Source organism: Chinchilla lanigera, unplaced genomic scaffold, assembly GCF_000276665.1.
Source record: "Chinchilla lanigera isolate Chin_1 unplaced genomic scaffold, ChiLan1.0 scaffold00012, whole genome shotgun sequence".
NCBI lineage: Eukaryota > Metazoa > Chordata > Mammalia > Rodentia > Chinchillidae > Chinchilla > Chinchilla lanigera.
This window is the reverse complement of record NW_004955413.1, coordinates 6,156,869-6,178,454: the sequence shown is the minus strand read 5'-3', so window position 1 is coordinate 6,178,454 and position 21,586 is coordinate 6,156,869. Positions and strand designations below refer to the sequence as shown.

The 21,586-nt window shown below is 46.7% G+C and overlaps 2 protein-coding genes across 2 annotated transcripts; both read left to right on the top strand.

Annotated features, from left to right (window-relative positions):
• LOC106147940 (atherin-like) lies at window positions 1–834 on the top strand (the record flags this gene model as incomplete). The annotated part of the gene is given in 1 exon segment (XM_013511456.1): window positions 1–834. A coding segment is annotated over 1 exon segment (403 nt), but the record flags the coding sequence as incomplete, so codon positions are not given.
• Window positions 835–1,994: 1,160 nt separating this feature from the next.
• On the top strand, window positions 1,995–21,521 carry Phc1 (polyhomeotic homolog 1 (Drosophila)). The gene is made up of 15 exons (XM_005378897.2): window positions 1,995–2,080; window positions 2,420–2,607; window positions 3,783–3,893; window positions 4,620–4,700; window positions 5,280–5,429; window positions 5,983–6,138; window positions 12,710–13,199; window positions 14,463–15,283; window positions 15,770–15,917; window positions 16,143–16,354; window positions 16,899–17,013; window positions 17,979–18,087; window positions 18,323–18,473; window positions 18,838–19,069; window positions 20,531–21,521. The coding sequence occupies exons 2-15, from the start codon at window positions 2,494–2,496 to the stop codon at window positions 20,683–20,685; spliced, it is 3,045 nt and encodes a 1,014-aa protein (XP_005378954.1). The 5' UTR covers window positions 1,995–2,080; window positions 2,420–2,493; the 3' UTR covers window positions 20,686–21,521.
• The last annotated feature ends 65 nt before the right edge of the window (window positions 21,522–21,586 follow it).

Genomic DNA, 21,586 nt, shown 5'->3' with positions numbered 1-21,586 from the left:
GCTCCCCGCTCCCAGCGCACCTTCCCCGCCGCCCGCCCGCGCGCCCGCCGCGGCTGCCCCTTCCCGGGGTGCGAGTCCTCGTCGGGGCGGTCGGGGCGGCTTTTCAGCCAGGTCCCATGTAGAACAAGACCCTGGGCGGGCGCTGTCCTGCTCTGGGGTCACTCCCCGTGCTGTGGCTCAGTCTCTCCTGAGCCACCCTCCTCTCCGCCCGCTCGCATGCCCCTTTCTTCCCCCAGGACAGAGTATCAGGCTTAGGGATGTTGCCTTCCTCCGCCTGGTGACCTCAGCACCCCTTTCTGGCTCCCTTCCTAGGGCTGCGCCTCTGTCGACCCGGCCCGCAGTCGCCCGAGTGCTGCCTCTCACCTCGGGACGACCGGGCTTAGCGCCTCAGGGACCGCTGTAGATCCACCTCTCCCTGCTCTTTCAGTTTAAATCTGGACCTCGCAGTTTATTGTGTCTCCCAGACTGTCCTCTTCACTTTGTGTATCTCATCGTGCAACCACAACATTTCCCACTCCTGAGTGGGTGGTTGCGCTTGGGTTCTAGGAATCCCGGTTTTGATGACACGTTTCCCTCACGGAAAGACGCCCCCTTTCCGTTTCTGTGTTGTTTTCACAATCTGAGGGGAAAAGACTTCCATTTTGGGGGCGATGAGGGGATCGTGGAGTTTCTGAGCATTTTCACACGTGCATGTAGGAAGTATTGTCCCTTCTATAGCCCGTCGTGGGGTCTCCTGTCTGGGTCCGGTGAACTAAATCCAGTGATCTATGCAACTATGCCGTGCTGCCTCTAATACCCACTTTTTTTCTTCACATGCTGATATTGAGGATTCATGGGTCTGTATCTGTTTAGTGTTTTGATATTTTGGCAAAAGAGGTGGGGAGAAGGTAGACTGGAGTTGGAGCTGATACCAGTTGACCTATGTACTTTCGGGTTCTATCCACATTTACAGTACTGTTTGCGATTCCTAAACGCAAAGGAAGAGATGGATAGGCTCTTGGGAGATAATGATGTGATAGATGCTGCTGGGAATGGAGTAGGTGATACTTTCTTAACTTTATTGCCAAGGCCAACCGGTTTGATTTTTATTTACTTTGCTTATTGTTTTGGATGCAGTTCCCCAGATAAAGTCTGCTCACCCTGATAAAACCGTTGACAGCCCTTGGCAGAAATTCTGGCTTGAGGTTTATGTTCCTAAACCAAATAGAGTTTTGGTGGCCTGATGTTTCTAGTGGCCCAGTGCCTCAAAAGTAGAGAATGTAGTTGTAGTATGAACATTTAACAAACAAAGCAAAAGCAAAGAATGGGCCCAAAACCTTGCTGTCATTTCGTGCTACTTGGGAAGAATGTTTCTTCTTGCTTCTCATCTCCTGTTTCCTTGCTTGGGTCTTAGCAGTGTTTTCATGTGTCTTTTTGTAAATTTCAGTATAGTCCCAGTGGAAAAATTCTGACACTTTAGTACATGGAAAAGTGGAATCTTTTTGAAGCTTTCCATTGTTAACATACTTAATATATTTCGTACCTGGGAGTCATTTGTTAAGATGCTGCTTAGTATATTTCATACCTGCAAATCACTTGGAAAGGTGATCTGTTATATTTGGTGTGAAACCTTCTTTGCAAGTAGGGAAACTGAGGTAGAAGCAGGAAAGTGATGTGCGTGAAGTGCTTTCTGTCCTCAGCAGCTGGGCTGGAGCCAGGCAGCTCTGGGCTGTGTGGGTTGAAGGGTGGCTCTTGTGCCTTTGAGGTCTGTACCCTCCTGTGCTCCTGTGGCCTGTTCATACTTACATGGAAGGCCTTCCTGGAGACAGGATAGAGTCCTCATTCCAGGTGATTTTTTTTTTGTTTTGTTTTGTTTTTTGTTTTTTAATTTGAGGAAGAAACCTGTACTAGCATAAAGAGTTCATATAAAAAAAAAAGTTGAACAGTTATACAATGGAACCCATACTTTTTACTTTCTAGCACTGGGAAAAGAAATACTGTATAGCTGAAGCTCCTAACCCAGTCAAAGGAGGCAACTGGAGGCTTCCCAGTAAATGGTGACCTTTATCACCGTATGATAAGGCTGTAGAGAGAGATCCAAGTAAGTTAACAGCAAGATTGAAGTGAGGTTTTAAACTGTTAAAAAGTGCTATGGGGATTTGCCGTGGATTCAGCATTATAGAATGCCATGTTAGTGTTCTGGCCATTTTATTTAATGACAGCCAATATGAAAGGGTTATTTCTTTCGAGATGCTGAATAGCTTCAAAGGTGGCAGGTGGGGAAGATGCGGTTCTAAGACTGTTGTACTTTGGGAGTTCTAAGGCCTTTTAAGGAGGAGAGTCTTAGGAAACTTAAGGACTTGCTGTGCTCCTGAATAAGCACATGAAATAACAGCTTGGGATTGAGGTGTAATTCTAACCAGGTGTGACTTCTGCCTAGGTCTTGAGTTGGAGCACCAGCACCACCACCAGCGCCAGCAACAGCACCAGCGGTGGGGAGCCTGGGCTGCTGTCATGGAGACTGAGAGCGAGCAGAACACGGGTTCCACCAACGGGAGTTCCAGCTCCGGGGGCAGCTCTCGGCCCCAGATAGCGCAGATGTCCCTGTATGAGCGGCAGGCGGTTCAGGTGAGGCCAGTGAGTGTTGGGCTGGGGTGGGCATAGTGCTGGAAGGTGACTGTTTTCAATTTCTTCTACAGCACTTGGGGAGAGTGGGACTAGGTGAGGATTTAGGGTCTCTTCCAGCTTTCAGAATCTTAGGAGTTTATGAAGTTTGGGCAAGCAAAGAGACTAAAATTTTGTTTTTCTGTTACACCCTTTAACTTGGGTGTAGTGGTGCAAATCTGTAGTTCCAGCAGCACTTGGGAGGCTGAGGCAGGAGCAACTTTGAGTTCTGGTCCAGCCTGGGTTACACAATGAGTTCAAGGCAAGCCTGAATTGCTTAGTGAGACCTTGTCTCAAAAAAAAAAAAAAGAAAATGCTGTAAAATAAGTTAAGAATAAAAGCAAGTTACCAGTATCATTTTAATAAGCATCCGTTTATATTAGACTATACTATTTTAAAATGCCATCTTGGGCCGGGGATATAGCTAAGCGGCATAAGCGCCTGCCTGGCAAGTGCAAGGTCCTGAGCTCGGTTCCTGGTACCAAAAATAAATAAATAAATAAAATAAAAAGCCATCTAGTTGACAGCTTTACCTGATAGAATCTTTCAGAAGGAGCCACTTACTTTATTTTTTCATTACAGGTATTTCTAACCTCTTAGGGCTCTGTATTCATTACTGTATACCCAGAATATATCTTTCACTTTCTTCTTTTCATTAATTGAAATCTTACGTATTTTCAACCTGTCTAGTCATTGCTATATTTGTATGTTTGCAGGTCCCGCTTAGGGAAATAAAAGTTCATGTGAACTGCACTGTTTTACTTTATTTATGTATTTAGATTTTTTGAGACAGGGTCTCGCTCTGTAGTCCATGCTGTTCTTGAACTAGCTGTGTAGCCCAGGCTGGCCTCCCGACTCTGTGATCCTCCTGCCTCAGCCTCCTGAGTACTGGGATTACAGGCTTGTGCCACCATGCCCAGCTGCACTGTTTTACCTTAATATATGAGGGTAGACCGTAGAATTAATTGGTTCACCAATACAGAGTCAGCTGTTCTAATGTAGAAATGGATAAGTCATATGTCTTCTGTCCTCTTTGCTTTTTCCTCTTCCCATGGCTCCCTTCACACATGACAGTGATTTGCACAGAACAGGCATTAGGAGTCATCGATTCTAACGTCGCATCCTGCCTTCTTCCCTAGGCTCTGCAGGCTCTGCAGCGGCAGCCCAATGCGGCTCAGTATTTCCACCAGTTCATGCTCCAGCAGCAGCTCAGCAATGCCCAGCTGCACAGCCTCGCTGCAGTCCAGCAGGTGAGAGGTCAGCAGCCGGTGGCCCGAGGGAGGGACAGGTGCTCCAGGTGGGAGTGTAGGGGAGACTCAGGAAGCCAGCCTGGAACAGAGTTGCCTTTGCCTTCTGTCCTCTTGGAGGGGGTGTGTGGCCTTTCTCTTCTCACTTTGCAGGAAGAGTCGTGGGGCCTGGCTGTGTCCCACACCTGGTCTGTCCAGCGTGGGAGCCGCTTGAGACATAGCCAGTCCAACCTGAGATGCACTCTAAGATTTTAGCGTTTGAAGACTCATAATGGCAAAAGAATGTAACATAGCTCAGTGATTTTAAAATACTAATTACATGTTAAAATGATATTTTAGATAGAGTTAGATAAAATAAATTATTGAAGTTAATGCCTCCCGTTTCTTTTCTTACTGATGTGCTCGGTAGCTCATGTTACATTTGTATTGGATAGTTCTGCTGAGATTTATCAGTGATTCATGATGATACCTGCTGAAAGGTGGTTCTTTCTAAAGCAGGGGAGGCCAAGTTGCTTGTCTGCCTGGGGTTCCTGGGTTAGCACGCGTGGTAGGGTAAGGGTTATTGGAATAGTGGATACACTTTTCCTTCTTCTAGAGTAGTCTCTCTGTTTTTACCTGAAATCCCCACGTTTTGTGATTGTGGTTTTTTTTTTTTTTTTTAATTGGAAGACCGAAAGCTTTTTCCTTTATTGTTTCTTCTCTTTCTTGTTTCCCTTCTCTTCTATACAGGCCACGATTGCTGCCAGTCGGCAGGCCAGCTCTCCGAACACCAGCACCGCGCAGCAGCAGGCGCCCACCACCCAGGCCTCAGTGAGTGCGGCTGTGCCTCTGGCGCGGTACCCTCCCCGGCTCTTTGTTTTGCACAGTTGACCTGAGTGTGTTGGTTGAGCTATAGTGGACATTTATTGCCCTTAGGGAGAGAATAGCAGTAAAAGGAGGGCAGTCAGCTTGGATCTATATAGGAAACCCAAGTCAGGAAGACGAAAACTGGGGAAGAAGAGGAAACTCTCCTTTTTTCTTTTTTTGGTTAGAGACAGGGTCTCGCTGTGTAGTTCAGGCTGGCCTGTAACTCACTATACAGCCTAGGCTGGCCTCAAACTTGGCTTTGGTTCACTTGCCTCAGCCTCCCAAGTGCTGGGATTACAGGTGTGCCCCACTGTGCCCTGCCACTCTTCTTCAGGGAGAAATAAAATCCGTCCCTTTTCATTGTTATGCTTTCGCCAGTGTAACTTTTTCCTCTTTTGACTTTTATAACATTCCAGAATCGCCTGGATGACTGTTTTGGCTGGAGAGGTTTTGTTCTCTGACTCTGTGAGAGTGAGATAACACTGTTCTTGACCGTGTCGCTGTCCCACATCCTTAGTTCCGATTCCTTTCTGTACCACACAGATCAACCTGGCCACCACCTCCGCTGCCCAGCTCATCAGCCGATCCCAGAGCGTGAGCTCCCCCAGTGCCACCACCTTGACCCAGTCTGTGCTACTGGGGAACACTACCTCCCCACCCCTCAACCAGTCCCAGGCCCAGATGTACCTGCGGGTAAGTCACAGACGCGGGCACCAACATCCCTGAGCGTAGTTTGTAATTGTGCCCCACTGGTAAGGACGCGAGTGAAAGCTATTACTTATTTGCACTGCTGGAGATCGAACCTAGGGCCTCCTGTGTGCTAGGCAAGCCTCCGACCGCTGGGTCACACCCCTGCCCCGGAACTGTTCTCTTTCATTCTGTGCTAACTCGTGACTAAATTATTGTTAGATGTAGTCTAAGCTTAAACCCATGCCTCAAGTACACAAATTCCAAGTATTATTTCTGCCCATCTGCTGGCTACATGTAACTGTGTGCTCCAGCCTTGGTCTCAACTTCTTTGATGTCTGAGTCTTCATTATCAGCCATAGTCGTCTACACAGTTGGGTTTTTTTCGGGGTGATCCCTTGCGCGTGGCACTGAGCGGCTCCCGGGTTGATGTGCAGAGGGGCAGGGCCCAGCTATTGAATATCTGCCGTTTACTTTGTGTTGTGGTCCTTCCCTTCCGTTTCTTCTGTCTCTTCTTTTCCTCCTGTTCTCTTTGCTCTTCTCTCCCTCTCCTTGCCAGCCACAGCTGGGAAACCTATTGCAGGTGAACCGGACCCTGGGCCGGAATGTGCCTCTGGCTTCCCAGCTGATCCTGATGCCCAACGGGGCGGTGGCCGCTGTCCAGCAGGAGGTGCCCTCGGCTCAGTCTCCCGGAGTTCACACGGATGCAGATCAGGTCAGTGGAGAGCATGGAGGCAGCGCCGGCGAGCGCAAAGGGTGTGATGGCCAGCGCCCGCCTTCTGCCCCACTGCTGCTTGTCAGATTATTGGTTTTTGTGCTTTTTTTTTGTTGTTGTTGTTGTTGTTTTTGAGTTGTGGTTTGTTTTTTGGTTTTTTCCGATAGGATCTTGCTGTATATTCCAGGCCAGCCTTGAATTTGCTGTGTAGCCCTGGTCTGAAACTCCCACTCCTGCTCCTCTTGTTGCCTCCGCCCCCTGAGCATGGGGATCACACGTCCAGCTCTTTTTGTGTGTTTTGCTGTCCTTTTCCTTAACCCCTATGGAGCTTGAGTACCTTACAACTTTTGAGTTGGTTTCAGTTAGGGAATTGTCGGAAAAGAGCCTCTGGATCTGGGAAGTCTTACTTTCTGTACAGGGTAAATTTCCTCTTCGTTTTCTGTAGTGCTGTGTGGCTCAGGTGTTTTCAGACAGTCTCTGTTAATGTCTGCTGAAGAGAAGGGATACTTGGGGGAATTTTATTGGTAGATGTGAGGGAGATTTGGCTGAGTTTCAGGAAGAATGTTTGGTTCTTTCTGGTCATGAGTTACTGTAGGGCTCAACTGTCAACTCCTGTTCACTTTTTCCTCACTTAAAATTTTCTTTACCATTATAGTTTATGACTTATTCTTAAAATTCGTATATATTTTTAAGTTTTAGTTCTTGATGGGGTGGACACAAGCTAGGATCTTATAATAGTTACTTCATTCTTTCAGGCTGTCAGCAAGTATTTAGCTCTTTTTATTGATTTTTTCAGTAATGTGTTGGGTATTTTGGAAGATTAAAAAGAAATGTGAATCAAATCTTCAGGGAGTTTGAAAGAGAATAAAGGTGCCAGACTAAATGGTATTAACTTGGAGTGACACACGACTTGAGGGAAAAGTTGGCTGTATTACTTTGCAAGATCCTTGAGCAGTCTTAAAGGAGGGGTAGGATTTGATTTGGACTAATTGTAGAGCGACCAACAGGTATAAGGGTGTAGCTCATGTATGTAAATATGAATGTGTGTAGTGGTGTTGGGGAGAAAGGCATGAACAAATTGGAAATAACAAGCCTGCAAGAAGAGGTCATTGCTAGGGAGAAGCCTACAAGGCAAGAAAATGAGGTGGTGGTAACTCCGAACAGTTACTGGCTATTTCTTTTTTTTTTTCCCTCCCGTACCGGGAACCGAACTCATGACCTTGCGCTTGCCAGGCAGGCGCTTTGCTGCTGAGCTAAATCCCCAGCCCCCTGGCTATTGAACAAGAGACTAACAGGTTAAGAAAAGTACTTCATTTAGGTGGAAGCAAGTGGGAGCACTTGCCTGGAGAAGAGAAGTTATGGAACCTGCGAACATACTCTGGGATCATGTATAAAGTAATACCTTTGCTTTGGATTCTGGTAGTAGCAGTGGGAGCGAGGGACAAGGTTGATCCTTTTTCCATGTACAGTTTTTCATTTATCTAGCCACTGATCAAATATTTGAGCATCAGTATGGAGAGAGAGAGGAGAGTAGTGAAAGGTGTGCATTTGGTGTTTGGGTCAGAATCTGGCTCCATTACTTACTGTAAGTCCTTGGGCAAGTGACCTCACGTCTTCCTACTGTCTCCAGAAAAGGGGTGGGCTGGAGTGGGGTTAGGGTTAGTGATACAGCTCAATGCGAGGGCCCCAGGTTCAGTTCCTAGTTAACCCTCAGCCCCGTACACACATGCACACAAGAGTCTTAAACTGTTTATTACTAATTTATTTATTTCTTAATTTTTTGGGTACTGGGAATTGAACTCAGGACCTCATGCTTACCAGGCAAGTGCTGCACCACTGAGCTAAATCCCTGGCTTCCTAAATTGTTTATTACTAATGTGTCAGACATTCCTTAGCCTGAATGCCCAGAAAATCATGATTACTGCATCTGTGGGGACCATGGACCACTGAAGCATTAGACATTAAAAAATGTTCACCTGAATGGTGTGGTAATTGATTCACTGGAAATGCAGGATTCCCTGGTGGTACAGAAAGCGACCTAATCTAGCTTTGGGGTGAGGGATAGAAAGGGAGGAGGTGAGATTGGAATTGGAGAAGTTTGCCAGATACTGATGTGGGAACGTGTCGAGGGCCAGCAGCACAGTTCTAGTGAGACAGGAGCTTGACTGGCTCGAGGGATTAAAAGGTTTGTTTTCCTGGAGTTTGGCAAGGGGACCCATCAGGAGGAAGGAACCTCATCTCGCAGCGTGTTGGGAGCTGTGTTTAAGATCTGAGGCTTTCTGTGAAGGACAGTGGGCATCTCAGGAAGGGTTTTAAACATGCAGGTGACGGGGGAGACAGTTGTGAAGACCGTGCTGGTTCCTGTGCGGAAACTAAATGGGAATGATGTGAACGCGAATGGGGATCCGTAATGGTGGAGGACAGTGCTGCTTGGTTAGGTAGTTAGCAGTGAAGAGGGATGGAAACTCAAAGCTTTGAGACTGACTTGGAGAGTCATGGAAGGAGGCGAGCTGACTGTTTGACGGAATGAGGAGGGTGGCAGCTCTGAGAGCCGACACAGCAGCAGGTGCTGCTGGTACTGTGTCCCAGGTGAGCCCTGGAGAGTAGTATGGTGACAGTGACATTCAGTTGTGGACATGCAGACTTAGGGTGCTTGTGAGCCACACACAAGGAGATAGGCAGCAGGTCTGTGTAGTTTCTGAGCTCAGAGAGGTCTGGGCTCATACACAAGTGAGCATAGGGACCATGCACATGACAGTGGGGTCTAAGGAGTATTTATTTATTTATTTATTTATTTTTTCTGGTACCAGGACCTTGCACTTGCCAGGCAGGCGCTGTGCCGCTGAGCTAAATCCCCAGCCCCTCTAAGGAATATTTAAAGGGACTTAGCGAGATGGTATGTGAAGAAGCAGACATTTAACACAGAGCCTGAAGATTGGGAGGAGCCTGCCCCTAGAAAGGCAGTTCCAGGCTGATAGAGGGAGGCGGGCAAGAGTAAGAGAGTTTGGAAAACCTGAACTGTGTTGTGTTCATGACCACAGGAAAGCAGAATGTTTGAGAGGGAGGGAGGGAGGGAGAGAGAAAGGTACTCACCTTTTTGAATGTAGTAGGAAGGGAAAGAAGGATGAATTTATTAATATGGAGGGAGAGCTGCTTCAGTGGGGTTGAATGGATTGAATCTAAAGCAGTGCGAGTCTGAGGAGCAAGTGAGTGGCTGGTGGGAATGGGTGCAGTCAACATGGGGGAGCTCAGCCGTGCAAAGGAGGGCGAGGCTAGGGAGGGAAATGTGAGTTTAGATCTGGTGATGGGGCCAGAGAACGGAGAGGTTGCAGTTGCAACCCGTGTCTTTGGAAGGCAGGCTGAGAGGATCCTGTTCCTGGAGGAGGGCTGCCCTTTGATAGGAGGAAGGGAGAGAAGGGAAAAGAGAGAGGCACATGTCAGTAAATGCAGAGAGTTGATGGTGCAGTGGCTGAAGGAAGTTCAGGTAATGGTTTTTATTTTCTCCTCAGAGGTGAAGAGAGAGGAGAAGGGGAAGGGATAGGAACAGTAAGAAAGTTGGAGGGGTGGGGATTTAGCTCAGCGGTGCAGCGCCTGCCTGGCAAGCGCAAGGTCATAAGTTCGATTCCTGGTACTGGAAGAAAAACAAAACAAAACAAAAAAAAAGAAAGTTGGAAATAGTCACTGTAGAAAGGAAGCTGGAAGGAAAATCTGTAATTGCCAGATGACTTTTTTTTTTATTGTTTGTTTTTGTTTATTGGTTTTTTTGAGACAGGATTGAACTCATGGTGACCTTCCTGTTCAGCTTTCCAAGTGTTGGGATTATAAGTGTGTGCCACCACGAGCAGCTTAGATGACATTTTACTTTGTTCCTAGAACCCAGTCCTTATGATTCTTGTAAATATTTCTGCCCAAAGCCAGACCATCCTCCTTACTTCTACTGTCTGAATTCAGGTTCTTACTTTCACGTGGCTCTCCATAGTAGCTCTCTAAATGATCTTGACTTCAGTTTTTCTTTTCCGGTACCAGGGATTGAACTCACAACCTCATGCTTGCCAGGCAGGCGCTGTGCCGCTGATCTAAATCCCCAGCCACTTGACTTTAGTCTTATCTGCTTGTAATCCTCTTCCAAATTGCTATCAGGATTTAAATTTTTTTAAGTAAGAAAACATTATTATAAATTTTTCTTTTTTTTTTTTTTTCCTTTTTGAGATAGGGTCTTGCTATGTAATTCAAGCTGGCCTTGAATTCACTATGCAGCCCAGGCTGGCCTCAAACTCACACTGGTTCTGCCTCAGTTTCCTAAGTGCTGGGATTATAGGTGTGCATTACCAGATCCAGATTTATTCAGTAATTTTTAACTGAGTTTTTAACCTAGCTCAGTGGCAGAGCACTTGTCTAGCGTCCTCAAGGCCCTTGGGTTCAGTCCTTGTGTCTTAGTTCCTTTCTTACTACTGAAACACAGTACTCGAAACTCACAACTTAAAGGAGGAAAAGTTTATCTTGGCTCATGGTTTGTACAGGTTTCAGCCCATAGTCAGCTGGCTCCAAGGGAGAGGGGCATGGCAGAGAAACAGCATGGCCTAGCATCAGGAAGCAGATAGAGATCCAGAAGGGAGAAGGGAGATAGACCCTTCCAGGCCACGCCCTCAGTACCATGTCCTCTGACCAGGCTCACCCCCTAAATCACACTTAGCTACAGACTCATCAGTAGATTCATCCACTGACAGTATTACACCTCCGAGATCCAGCCACCTCTCAAAAGCTCCACCTAGGAGCATATGAGGCTTTGGGGGAACATCCAGATATAAACCATAACACCCTAGCACCACAGGAGGAAAAAAGTATTAATCCTACCTCCCATCTCTTGTCTGTCCCTAACTATGCTAATGATCATTTTGATGTTTAGGGTTATCCTTCCCTTGGGTTTCTTTTAGATGATTTTGCTGCATCTGTATATATATTTCTAAAAAGTACTTTTTATCATGAAAAATGTCAAACATTAACACAGTGAGAAAAAAGAATCCTAGTGTACTTTATTTTTCTCTAGCAGTTATCAATGTGGACATTTTTGGGCCCTTCCTCTCTGCCCTTGGGTGAGTTGGAAGCAGATCCCAGATGCCTGCCACATACTGTGTTGCCAAGGCTGCCTTCAACTCCTGGGCTGAAGCCATCCTCCTGCAAATAGCTGGGATTACAGTGCGTGCCACCATGCTGGCCTGCAAATCCTTTGTCATGGCTGAGCCCAGTGGTGCATGCCTGTAAACCCCAGCTCTCAAGAGGTTGAGGCAGAAGGATCACTGTGAGTGAACCAGCCTAAGCTACATAGTGAGACTCTCAAAAAAAATGTGTATGGTCAAGATCCATTTATTTTGTAGTCATTATTTATTTTAATTTTTACCTAATACTGCATTTTATAAGTGTGCTGTAGCTTTTCACAGTCTCTTCTGGAGAGGGCAGTTTGGATCATTTCCAGGCTTTTGTTACCCTGGGGTAACCTGCCCCCTGGGGTAGGTGGCAGTATCTCTTGTGGAGTTCTAGGTTTGTCAGGGCGTGTGAGTGTTCATCTTTGGGGTATGATGGCAAATTTTATACAAAGCAGTTATAAAGGAACATAGAACTATAGATTTTATTGTGCTTATTACCATTAATATTTTTCAGTGGCTCCTATAATCAGGTAGTCATAATTCCTTTCCTCTCTTCATATTCTTTTCCTCTCAACTGTTTTGCTAGACTCTGTGTTAGGTTCGAGGACTATAACAATGATTAAGGCAAATAAACTTGCTGTTTCTAAAGTTCAGGGTCTTGGTTGTTTTTGGAGACAGGGTCTCCATGTGTAGTTGAGGCTGTCCTGGAACTCACAGTGTAGCCCAGGCTGGCCTCAAACATATCAGTGAGAACCTTCTTATTTTAACCCACCAAGTGGTACTTTTCTACTTCAGTTTTCTACTTCAGTTTTCTGCTTCAGTAATCTTCCCTTCATTTCTCTCCACCTCTGCAGCTCACTCCAAACATAATGAAGTATTTTTTCTAAAAGTACCATGTTCTTTCTTGGTTCTGAGGCCTTGTAAATGCTATTAGCAATGTTTTCAGAACCCCAGTTTCACTGCTGTGAGATCAGATATCACCCTTTTGGGGAAGACTTCCTTGATCTCCTTTCTGCTGCCACAGAACTTTGTTTATATTTGTGAATATTATCATATCATCGCTGCTGAATTTCTTCTTTAACAGAAAGTATTCATTAGGAGCAGGGACTGTGTCTTTGATCCCTGCATTTCTAGTGTTCACTGTAGTACCTGGAGCGTATCAGACATTTGGTAGATGTTGAAGGAATGCATGGAGAGGAAAGGGAGAATCAGAGGGACATCTTGAAAGAATGAATGCTGAAGAGACATGATAGTGAATGAAGGAGACTGAAAATCGGCTGTTTACAAAGCTCCTCTCTGCGAGCCTGGAGAGCGTTTCATGTGTAGTGTCATAGAGGCAGGGGTATGAGCTGAGTGTGATACTGGCAAAAGCGTGCTGCTTTTTAATCTGTTACAGAAATCTCTTTTTTTCTTTAAATATCTTTCAGGTGCAGAACTTGGCAGTGAGGAACCAACAGGCCTCTGCTCAAGGGGCCCCAATGCCAGGCTCCTCCCAGAAGGGCATTCCTCCTGGAGCCTCTCCTGTCTCCGGCCTCCCGCAGGCCTCAAACCAGGCCCTTGCTGTGGCACAGGCTTCTTCGGGAGCCTCAGGCCAGTCCCTCAACCTCAGTCAGGCTGGTGGAAGCAGTGGGAGTAGCCTCGCAGGGTCCCTGGGTCCAGGTGGAGGTGGCCAGGCACCTGGGGGTTTGGGTCAGTTGCCTTCCTCAGGAATGGGCGGGGCAGGCTGTCCCAGGAAGGGCACAGGAGTGGTCCCACCCCTGCCGGCAGCCCAGACAGTGACTGTGAGCCAGGGCAGCCAGACAGAGGTGGAAAGTGCAGCAGCCAAGAAGGCAGATGCAGATGGGAGTGGTCAGAATGTGGGCATGAACCTGACGCGGACGGCCACCCCTGCCCCCAGCCAGACTCTTATTAGCTCAGGTGAGTTGTTGCCTCTCACAGTGCTGCTGTTTCCCAGAACTTGCTTGAAATTTTCAGCAAACAGTCCCCCCCCAACCCCCCGGGCTTGGCATAGTGGAAGGAAGGGAATCACATCAACCTTGAACATGCTAATGCTAGTCCAAGACAGGAGGACTGCTAATGCTTCCCCCAAGCAGCATTCAGCTTACACTAGGCCATCCCACTTTCTCAGGCTCCTGCATTCTTTGGTTTACTCATCTGTCTATCTACCCAGTTCTTAGTGAATTGCCTGCTGTGTTCTTGGAGGTGCTGGTGATACATCTTTGAAAAGTAGATTCCCTGTCCTTCCAGTTTAGAATAGGGATGAATCCTGTCCTCACTCATCATTTCATGGCAAATAGAGTATAAATGCCATAGAGTACTTAAGACTAGCAAGTAGAGCCGTGGTTTAGTCAAATAGTGATCATCTGTACCTGTGATAAAGATGAGAGAGTAAACAACCTTTATAACCCTAGTTTATACTTGCTTTCAGACTGGGTAAGATGGAGTTAGATGTGTATATCTTGGTAATGTTATTTTGCTACCTTTGTTTTTGATATGTTAGTTGTTGATATATTTGAATAATTTACTCACAGAAGCTAATTGTTATTATTCATAGGTATTTAAATACTGTCACACTCTGTTTCCAAAGTGCTTTCATATTGCACACTGTGTTTCTGGACAGTGTGGTAAAGTATAGGGGTGGAGGCTGTCAACTCCAGTTTACAGTTTAGGAAACTCAGTAAAGTCAGCACCAAGAGCTGCTGACTCTTACGACTTCTCAGACAGTGACCTAGACTGATGAATTTTAAAAACTGAGGGATTCATGGGAAGATGGTAGCTTTAACTTTGTGGGTATTTATTCTTTCAGTAACTATTAAATGCTTCATATGTGACAAACACTGACCTGAGTTCAAGGGATGAGAAAATGCTCCAGGACCAGGGGCCACTCATTTTCTTCTGCTCAGCACGGAGTCAAAGAATAGGACATGTAGGAATAGAGAAAGTAGACAAGAGAACCACTAAGGGTTGTCCCATGACTGTGCAAGCCTATGTGGGACACTAGAAGTGTTAGTCACGTCTGGCTCAGTGGAGAGAGTATGGGTGAGGTGCTGTTGAAGTTCCACGCAGACTCAATTTCTATTCACATATGATTCTAAAACTAGTTTGACCTTGGGAAGACAATTTTAATTTAGAAGGGTTGAGCTTTTCTGCCCTTTTTCTGTTCTGGGCTTGTTCCTATAGCTACATACACACAGATCCAGCCCCATTCACTGATTCAGCAGCAGCAGCAGATCCACCTCCAGCAGAAGCAGGTGGTGATCCAGCAGCAGATCGCCATCCACCACCAGCAGCAGTTCCAGCACCGTCAGTCCCAGCTGCTGCACACAGCCACACACCTGCAGTTGGCCCAGCAGCAGCAGCAGCAGCAGCAGCAGCAACAGCAACAGCAGCAGCAGCAGCAGCAGCAGCAACAACAGCAGCAGCAGCAACAAGCCACAACCCTCACTGCCCCTCAACCACCACAGATCCCTCCTACTCAGCAGGTCCCACCTTCCCAGTCCCAGCAGCAAGCCCAGACCCTTGTGGTTCAACCTATGCTTCAGTCTTCACCGCTGTCTCTTCCACCGGACCCAACCCCCAAGCCGCCCATCCCCATCCAGTCCAAGCCGCCCTTAGCGCCTATCAAACCTCCTCAGTTAGGGGCTACAAAGATGTCAGCTACCCAGCAACCACCACCCCATATCCCTGTGCAAGTTGTGGGTACCCGGCAGCCAGGTACAGCCCAGGCACAGGCTTTGGGCTTGGCACAGCTTGCAGCCACTGCCCCTTCTTCCCGGGGGATGCCAAGTTCAGTGCAGCCTGGCCAGGCCCACTTGGCCTCCTCCCCACCTTCATCTCAGGCTCCCGGCACACTGCAGGAGTGTCCTCCTACATTGGCTCCTGGGATGACCCTTGCTCCTGTGCAGGGGACAGCACATGTTGTAAAGGGTGCGGCCACCACATCGTCACCTGTGGTTGCCCAGGTCCCCGCTGCCTTCTACATGCAGTCTGTGCACCTACCGGTGAGTAATGTCCAGTGGTTTTGAAGTTCCCATCAGTGGAAAGAAAGCTTCATTTAATAGAAAAGTTTAAGAGGGTCAATTGGGGCATTTTTCCTGCTCTTTTTATGAAGAATGAGATGTTAACATATATAACATTTAGACTTCATACTTCTAAATTTATAACTGAAATCCTTCTGGGGTTTTGGACATATTCTAAGTTAGACCAACGTGACCTGAGCAGAATAAATCTCTACACAGACAGTTCTTGATTGGTCTGCAATGAATACAGGGTCTTATGGTCTAAGTCACAACTGATGATTGCGTTTTCTTGTCCTGATCTAGATGTTATACAAAATGGGGATGACCAAGAATTCTAGTCTATCATGGGAAGTGTACAGAGTGGGTATGGAACCAAGGAACTTTTCTCTGAAAGTATGGGAATAATTGTAGTTCCTTATTATCCATCATGCCTAAATCTTAGTTTCCTTTCCGTTCTTCACCTTGTAGGGTAAGCCCCAGACACTGGCCGTGAAGCGCAAAGCTGAGTCGGAGGAGGAGAGAGACGAGGTTTCCACGTTGGGCTCAATGCTGCCTACCAAGGCGTCTTCAGCTGCAGAGAGCCCAAAGGTCATGGAGGAGAAGAGCAGTTTTGCGGGTGAGTGACGGACTTCTGCAGTGCTGTTGGGGTGCAGAGGGAATAGAGAAGTGTGTCCTGAAGAAGCCAGAAGATAAATCTGGTGTAGTGGACAGTGGGCCTGAACTTTGTAGACAGACGAATGCGAGCACTTACCGTTGTGGAAGCTCAAGCTGGCTCAGCACGGGTGGCTGAGCAGAGAGGTCACACCGTCTTGTGTCTGTCCTCAATGTGTGTGTCTTGCAGAGAAAGCTGACCCCGGGGCCAGCATGAATGCCAACCCCCCCAGCAGTGAGCTCGTAGCCCTGGCCCCCACCCCGGGAGCACCACCTCCTTCGCTGGCCATGGTGTCCAGACAAATGGGAGACTCGAAGCCCCCGCAGGCCATCGTGAAGCCTCAAATTCTCACCCACATCATTGAGGGCTTTGTTATCCAGGAAGGAGCAGAACCTTTTCCGGTGAGGGTGGTGCCCTACAGGGGGCGTTTGGGGGGATTCCATGATTGTGTTTCCAGATTCTTCTACACGCAAAAGGTACAGGATTACTTAAGTAGAGAATGTTCAAGGATACTGTCCTTTAGTTGTAAAGAAGGAAAGACAAAGGAAAAGTGAAAATGGTGGGAAAAGAAAAGTAACATTTAAAACTGTTCAGTTAGGTAAACTGAGTGGCTTTATTAATGAAGAAAGTTACAGAAGAGATGAAAGCACTTTCATAATGTGAGTCAGAAGCAGAATTGGCACTTGGGTCTTGACTCCTTGCTGCCCTTAATCTTAGGGAGGACAGGACCAGACAGGGAGGCGGGTAGGAAGCTGTTCTCCAGTGGCTTCTTTGGAAAAGCCAATTAGAACCTCTGATTGCCACGGTGGAATGCGTTCTCTGTGAACTAGACCTGGCTGTTAACTCAGACCAGGCAAGGACATGAGGGTGGGAAATGTTGGGGAGAGCCGTGGAGAGACAGGAAGGAATTAGGCTGACTTCGCTGTGTGCTTCTTTCTGGGACAGGTGGGCTGTTCTCAGTTACTAAAGGAGTCTGAGAAGCCGCTACAGACCGGCCTCCCAACAGGCCTGAGTGAAAGTCAGTCAAGTGGCCCCTTAGGAGGGGACAGCCCTTCTGCTGGTGAGTATTTAGAGGCCCATCTGAGGGCCAGAGGCCTATAGAGATGTTTCTCAGGATCCAGTGTAAAACAGTAACTGTTTATTTAAAGTAGGAGTTAGAAGTCTATCTATACACAGAAACTATACTGTATTTCAGAGTAGGCCTTGGGTTTGGTATTTAGTGCTGTTAAAAGCTATACAATAACTTCTACGACATGTATGCTTTTTCTCCCCCTCAGTGCTGGGGATGGGACCTATGGCCTCACACACGCTAGCTAAATGCTTTACCACTGTGCTATATTCTGAGCCTACAACATGACATTTAAATTCTTAATTTCCTCTTCTGCTTATTCTAGATTATATAATCTATATGTAATCTTTATGTAGTTTATATTACAATTCGAAAATTTTCTTCATTTTTTTTTTTCCCCCCTTGGTTTTTTGATGGTGTCTCAGTATATATTTTGATTGGCCTCAAACTCACAGCAGTTCTCCCACCTCAGCCTCCTAAGTGCTGAGATTACAGGCATGTACCATCACACTCAAATTCTCTTAGGCTTTTGAACTCTTTGCAGGAGTGGGATCGGAAATCTTTCTAGGCATTAGTGATGAGTTCCTCTTTCCTATTTAGAATTGGAATTAAAATCTGAAGTTTGAATTAGGATAAAATTTTTTTTTTTTTTCCCGGTACCGGGAATCAAACTCATGACCTTGCGTTTGCCAGGCAGGCGCTGTGCCACTGAGCTAAATCCCCAGCCCCAAATTAAGATAAAATTAATAAGACATCTAGAATGGAAATTGTCTGGGTTGAGGTTAGTAAGACCTTGAAGACGTAGACGTCTTCCCAGTGTTGGGTTTAGGGATTTTAACTCGGGCTGTGTAGCAGATAGGGGTAGTCCCTGAGAAAGTTGAATCCTAGCTGTGGGCTAGGATTGGCTGAGGGGAGCAGAAGCTCATGGTAACTCTCAATGACCCCTTGTTTTTCAGATTTAGATAAGAAGGCAAACCTCCTGAAGTGCGAGTACTGTGGGAAGTACGCCCCTGCAGAACAGTTCCGAGGCTCTAAGAGGTTCTGCTCCATGACTTGTGCCAAGAGGTACCGTGGGCACCACCTGTCTCTCTCAGCACTGGTTTCTGTACTGCAGTTACAGCTTTTCCAGGGCCATTTCACAGTCTGATACTGCATGTCTTCCTCTTTGCTTTCATTTGCTTCCCCAAGTCAACTCCTAAAATACCAGTTCACGTTTAGGGCAGAGTAGTGACTGGTCTCTTCTAGCACCCTTATGCCTTACTCCTGACCTCCGGTTTGCTGTCTATGCCTTGACCTGCAGATACAATGTGAGCTGCAGCCACCAGTTCCGGCTCAAGAGGAAAAAAATGAAAGAGTTTCAAGAGGCCAACTACGCTCGAGTTCGTAGGCGTGGGCCCCGCCGCAGCTCCTCTGACATCGCCCGAGCCAAGATCCAGGGCAAGCGCCACCGGGTGAGCTGCTGCTGCAGAGCTGGCCACTTAAAACGGGCGGTGGGGCACCTCCTGTGCCCAGGTAAAAAGACAGGAGAGCAGAGCTCGGGTTTACGTCAGTTGTGTTTCTGGCCCCTTCTCTCTCTTCTCACCTGATTGCTAGTTGTGTCCATTAATCCTTACTGTCTGTATTTGAGATACGAGGGTAGAATCAAGGAAGGCAGAAAGTTCATACCTGAAAGCCACTTGAGGTTAGACTTTGGGCAGATGAAGCACAGAGTACTTGACAAATGGTAATACTGGTTTGTCTTCTGTGCTTAACCCAGGGTGAATGGGGAGAACTCACAAAACTTATTCCTGACCTCTGGTTTGCTCTTTTCTCTAGGGTCAAGAGGATTCCAGCCGGGGTTCAGATAACTCCAGTTATGACGAGGCACTCTCCCCTACATCTCCTGGGCCACTGTCAGTACGAGCTGGGCATGGAGAACGTGACCTAGGGAATACCATTACGGCACCACCAACGCCAGAGTTACACGGCATAAACCCTGTGTTCCTGTCCAGTAATCCGAGCCGTTGGAGTGTAGAGGAGGTGTATGAGTTCATAGCTTCTCTCCAAGGTACTGAGGGGTCTCCTGTGGAACCCAGGTGGCATCGTCCACAGGGGCTTTGTGAGCAGGAACAGAACAGTTGGGGAGCAGGTGGGACTTGAGCCTGGTACTAGAGAGGCTCTTCCCTTGGTATTCAAGTTGCTTGCCCATAGCTTGGCTAATTTCCTTTTGGGTTACTTTGTCTTTTACCCTGTCAGCAATTCTGCAGTGCTTCCTTTTCTTACTGTGACTCAGCTGTTACTTCTTACCATCAATTTTTGGATGTTTTATGTGTGATTAACTGATCCCTATCAGAATATGACTTTTTTCTCCAACAGAGAAGGGAAAGTAAGGAACTTTCCTTACGGCAAGTCTCTTCTCCATAAGAGAAAAATTGCCAAAATGGGCCTGGTAGCACAGACCCATAATCCCAGCTCTCTGGAAAGGCAGGTTCAGGTCTAGCCTAGACAGTGTAGGCAGACTGTCTCAAAATATGTTATGTACATGTATTAACTCCCCACAATCAATACATGTACTAAAAAAGGAGGGTGGTTAGTGTTAAAGCCTTGGGTCTAACCCCCAGTACCTCAAAAAAAAAAAAAAAAAAAAAATCACCCTATTTTTCTTGCTATTTGAAGTCTGAGTTCTTAACAGAATTGTTGCAAAGCTTTTTTTTTTTTTTTTGGTATTTTGAGGTAAGGTCTCACTGTGTAGTTCAGGCTGGCGTTGAATTTGTGGCTGTCTTTCTGCCTCGGCCTCCCAAGTGCTGGGATTATAGGTTTGTGCCACTATGCCTGGCTGGTGCAAAGGCTCTTAACTTTAATCTTTTTCCACTATGAAAGAAAATACACTTTTTTTTTTTTTTGGTTTCTCATCTCCCCACATGAATTTTTGTGGTTAAGTAATTTAGAGCTTCCTTTTGTTTATTTTGTGGTATTGGGGATTGAACCAGGGGCCTTTCACTGAGCTACACCTCCAACCCTTTTGAAACTGAGACAGGGTCTTGCTGAGTGACTGAGTAACTAAGCTGGGCTTGAACTCACCATCTTCCTGCCTCAGCCAAAGTGTGGGATTACAGGTCTGCACCACAATGTCTGGCTAGATTTTCCTTTTTTGATCTTTTAAAGTAGTAGCTAGTAGCTCTAATTCCATTTGCTGCCAGGCAGGTATGGCAGTGCATGCCTGAAATCCCAGTAATCTGGGAGGCTGTGGCAAGAGGATCACAAGTTCAAGCAATTTAGTGACTTAGTGAGATTCTGCCTCAAAAAAAAATAAGGCTAGAGATGCAGCTCAATGCAAAAGGCCTAGGTTGTTCACTCCCCAGAACCATCAAACAAAAAGCCCACCAAAAGCCCACCATCTTATCCTCTGTGTAACCGAGTTTAGGGCGAGTGATTTGGGTTAACTGTTGCTCAGCCTGCTGTTTCATCTTTGGTCCCTCTTATCTCTGGTGCGCCTCGGTTTCTCATACATGTGCTCACCTTGTCCTAGGCTGCCAAGAGATCGCAGAGGAGTTCCGTTCCCAGGAGATTGATGGACAGGCTCTTTTATTACTTAAAGAAGAACATCTTATGAGTGCCATGAACATCAAACTGGGCCCTGCCCTTAAGATCTGCGCCAAGATAAATGTCCTCAAGGAGACCTAAGGTGGCCCTCGTGGACAACGCAGCTGCAAGTGGACACTCCCTACTGTCCAGGTCACAACCTGGAATCAGCAGACTTTACAGGGAAGAAAGAGCTGTTCCAATTATGTGACCTTCTGGAGGGGGACTACTGAGCAGGAAGAAGTGTAAGAATTGGTTGCTGGTGCTACATGGTGGCAGCTTTGACATTTTCTCTGGTTTTCATTTTCTTTTTAAAAATGTTCGCAATTCTCACCATATCCACCTGCCCTAACGCCATCTTTATAAAGAGGCAGTCTAGACAACCAGGACGGCCCAGCCTTATCCTGGAGTGGAGCATCTAGCCACCGTCTCAGTTCTCCAGAAGAGGAGTGTGCTGTATGGTAAGGCAAGGACGTGGAATGTAGGTTTGCCTCCCAGGGGCAGAGGTTGGGTTTTTCTAGCTTGTGTGACACAAATAGCAAAATCTGGTACTCACCCTCTTCCCTCGGGATTGTCCCACCGTAGCTGTGGCCCAGTTTTGTTATCACCTATTCCCTTAGTATTGAGTATTTCTCCTGTATCCATGGCAGGGTCACCAGCTGGTGGAAACTTGGTTGGCATCTTTCTGATTTGCTGCAGGGACTAAAAGCGTTTGACTGGCATACGTGTGGTTATTGTCATCTTTTCTGCATCCCCCTGCTTCCTACCAATTTTCTGTTGTTCTCTAGCCTCTTTCTTTTCACTTCCAACCTCACTCTGCCCTATAGCTTTATAAACAGGTGTGTGTGGGTCCGAGGTCAGGATTGTAAGTACCTGCCTTAGGGACTATTCCTTATACAACAAAATATTAAATATTTTTTTCTTCCTCAGTAAAAGGATGAAAATTGGTCTCAGTTGTCTCACTCCTTGCAATATGTAGTCTTCTCTTACACACAAATGATTA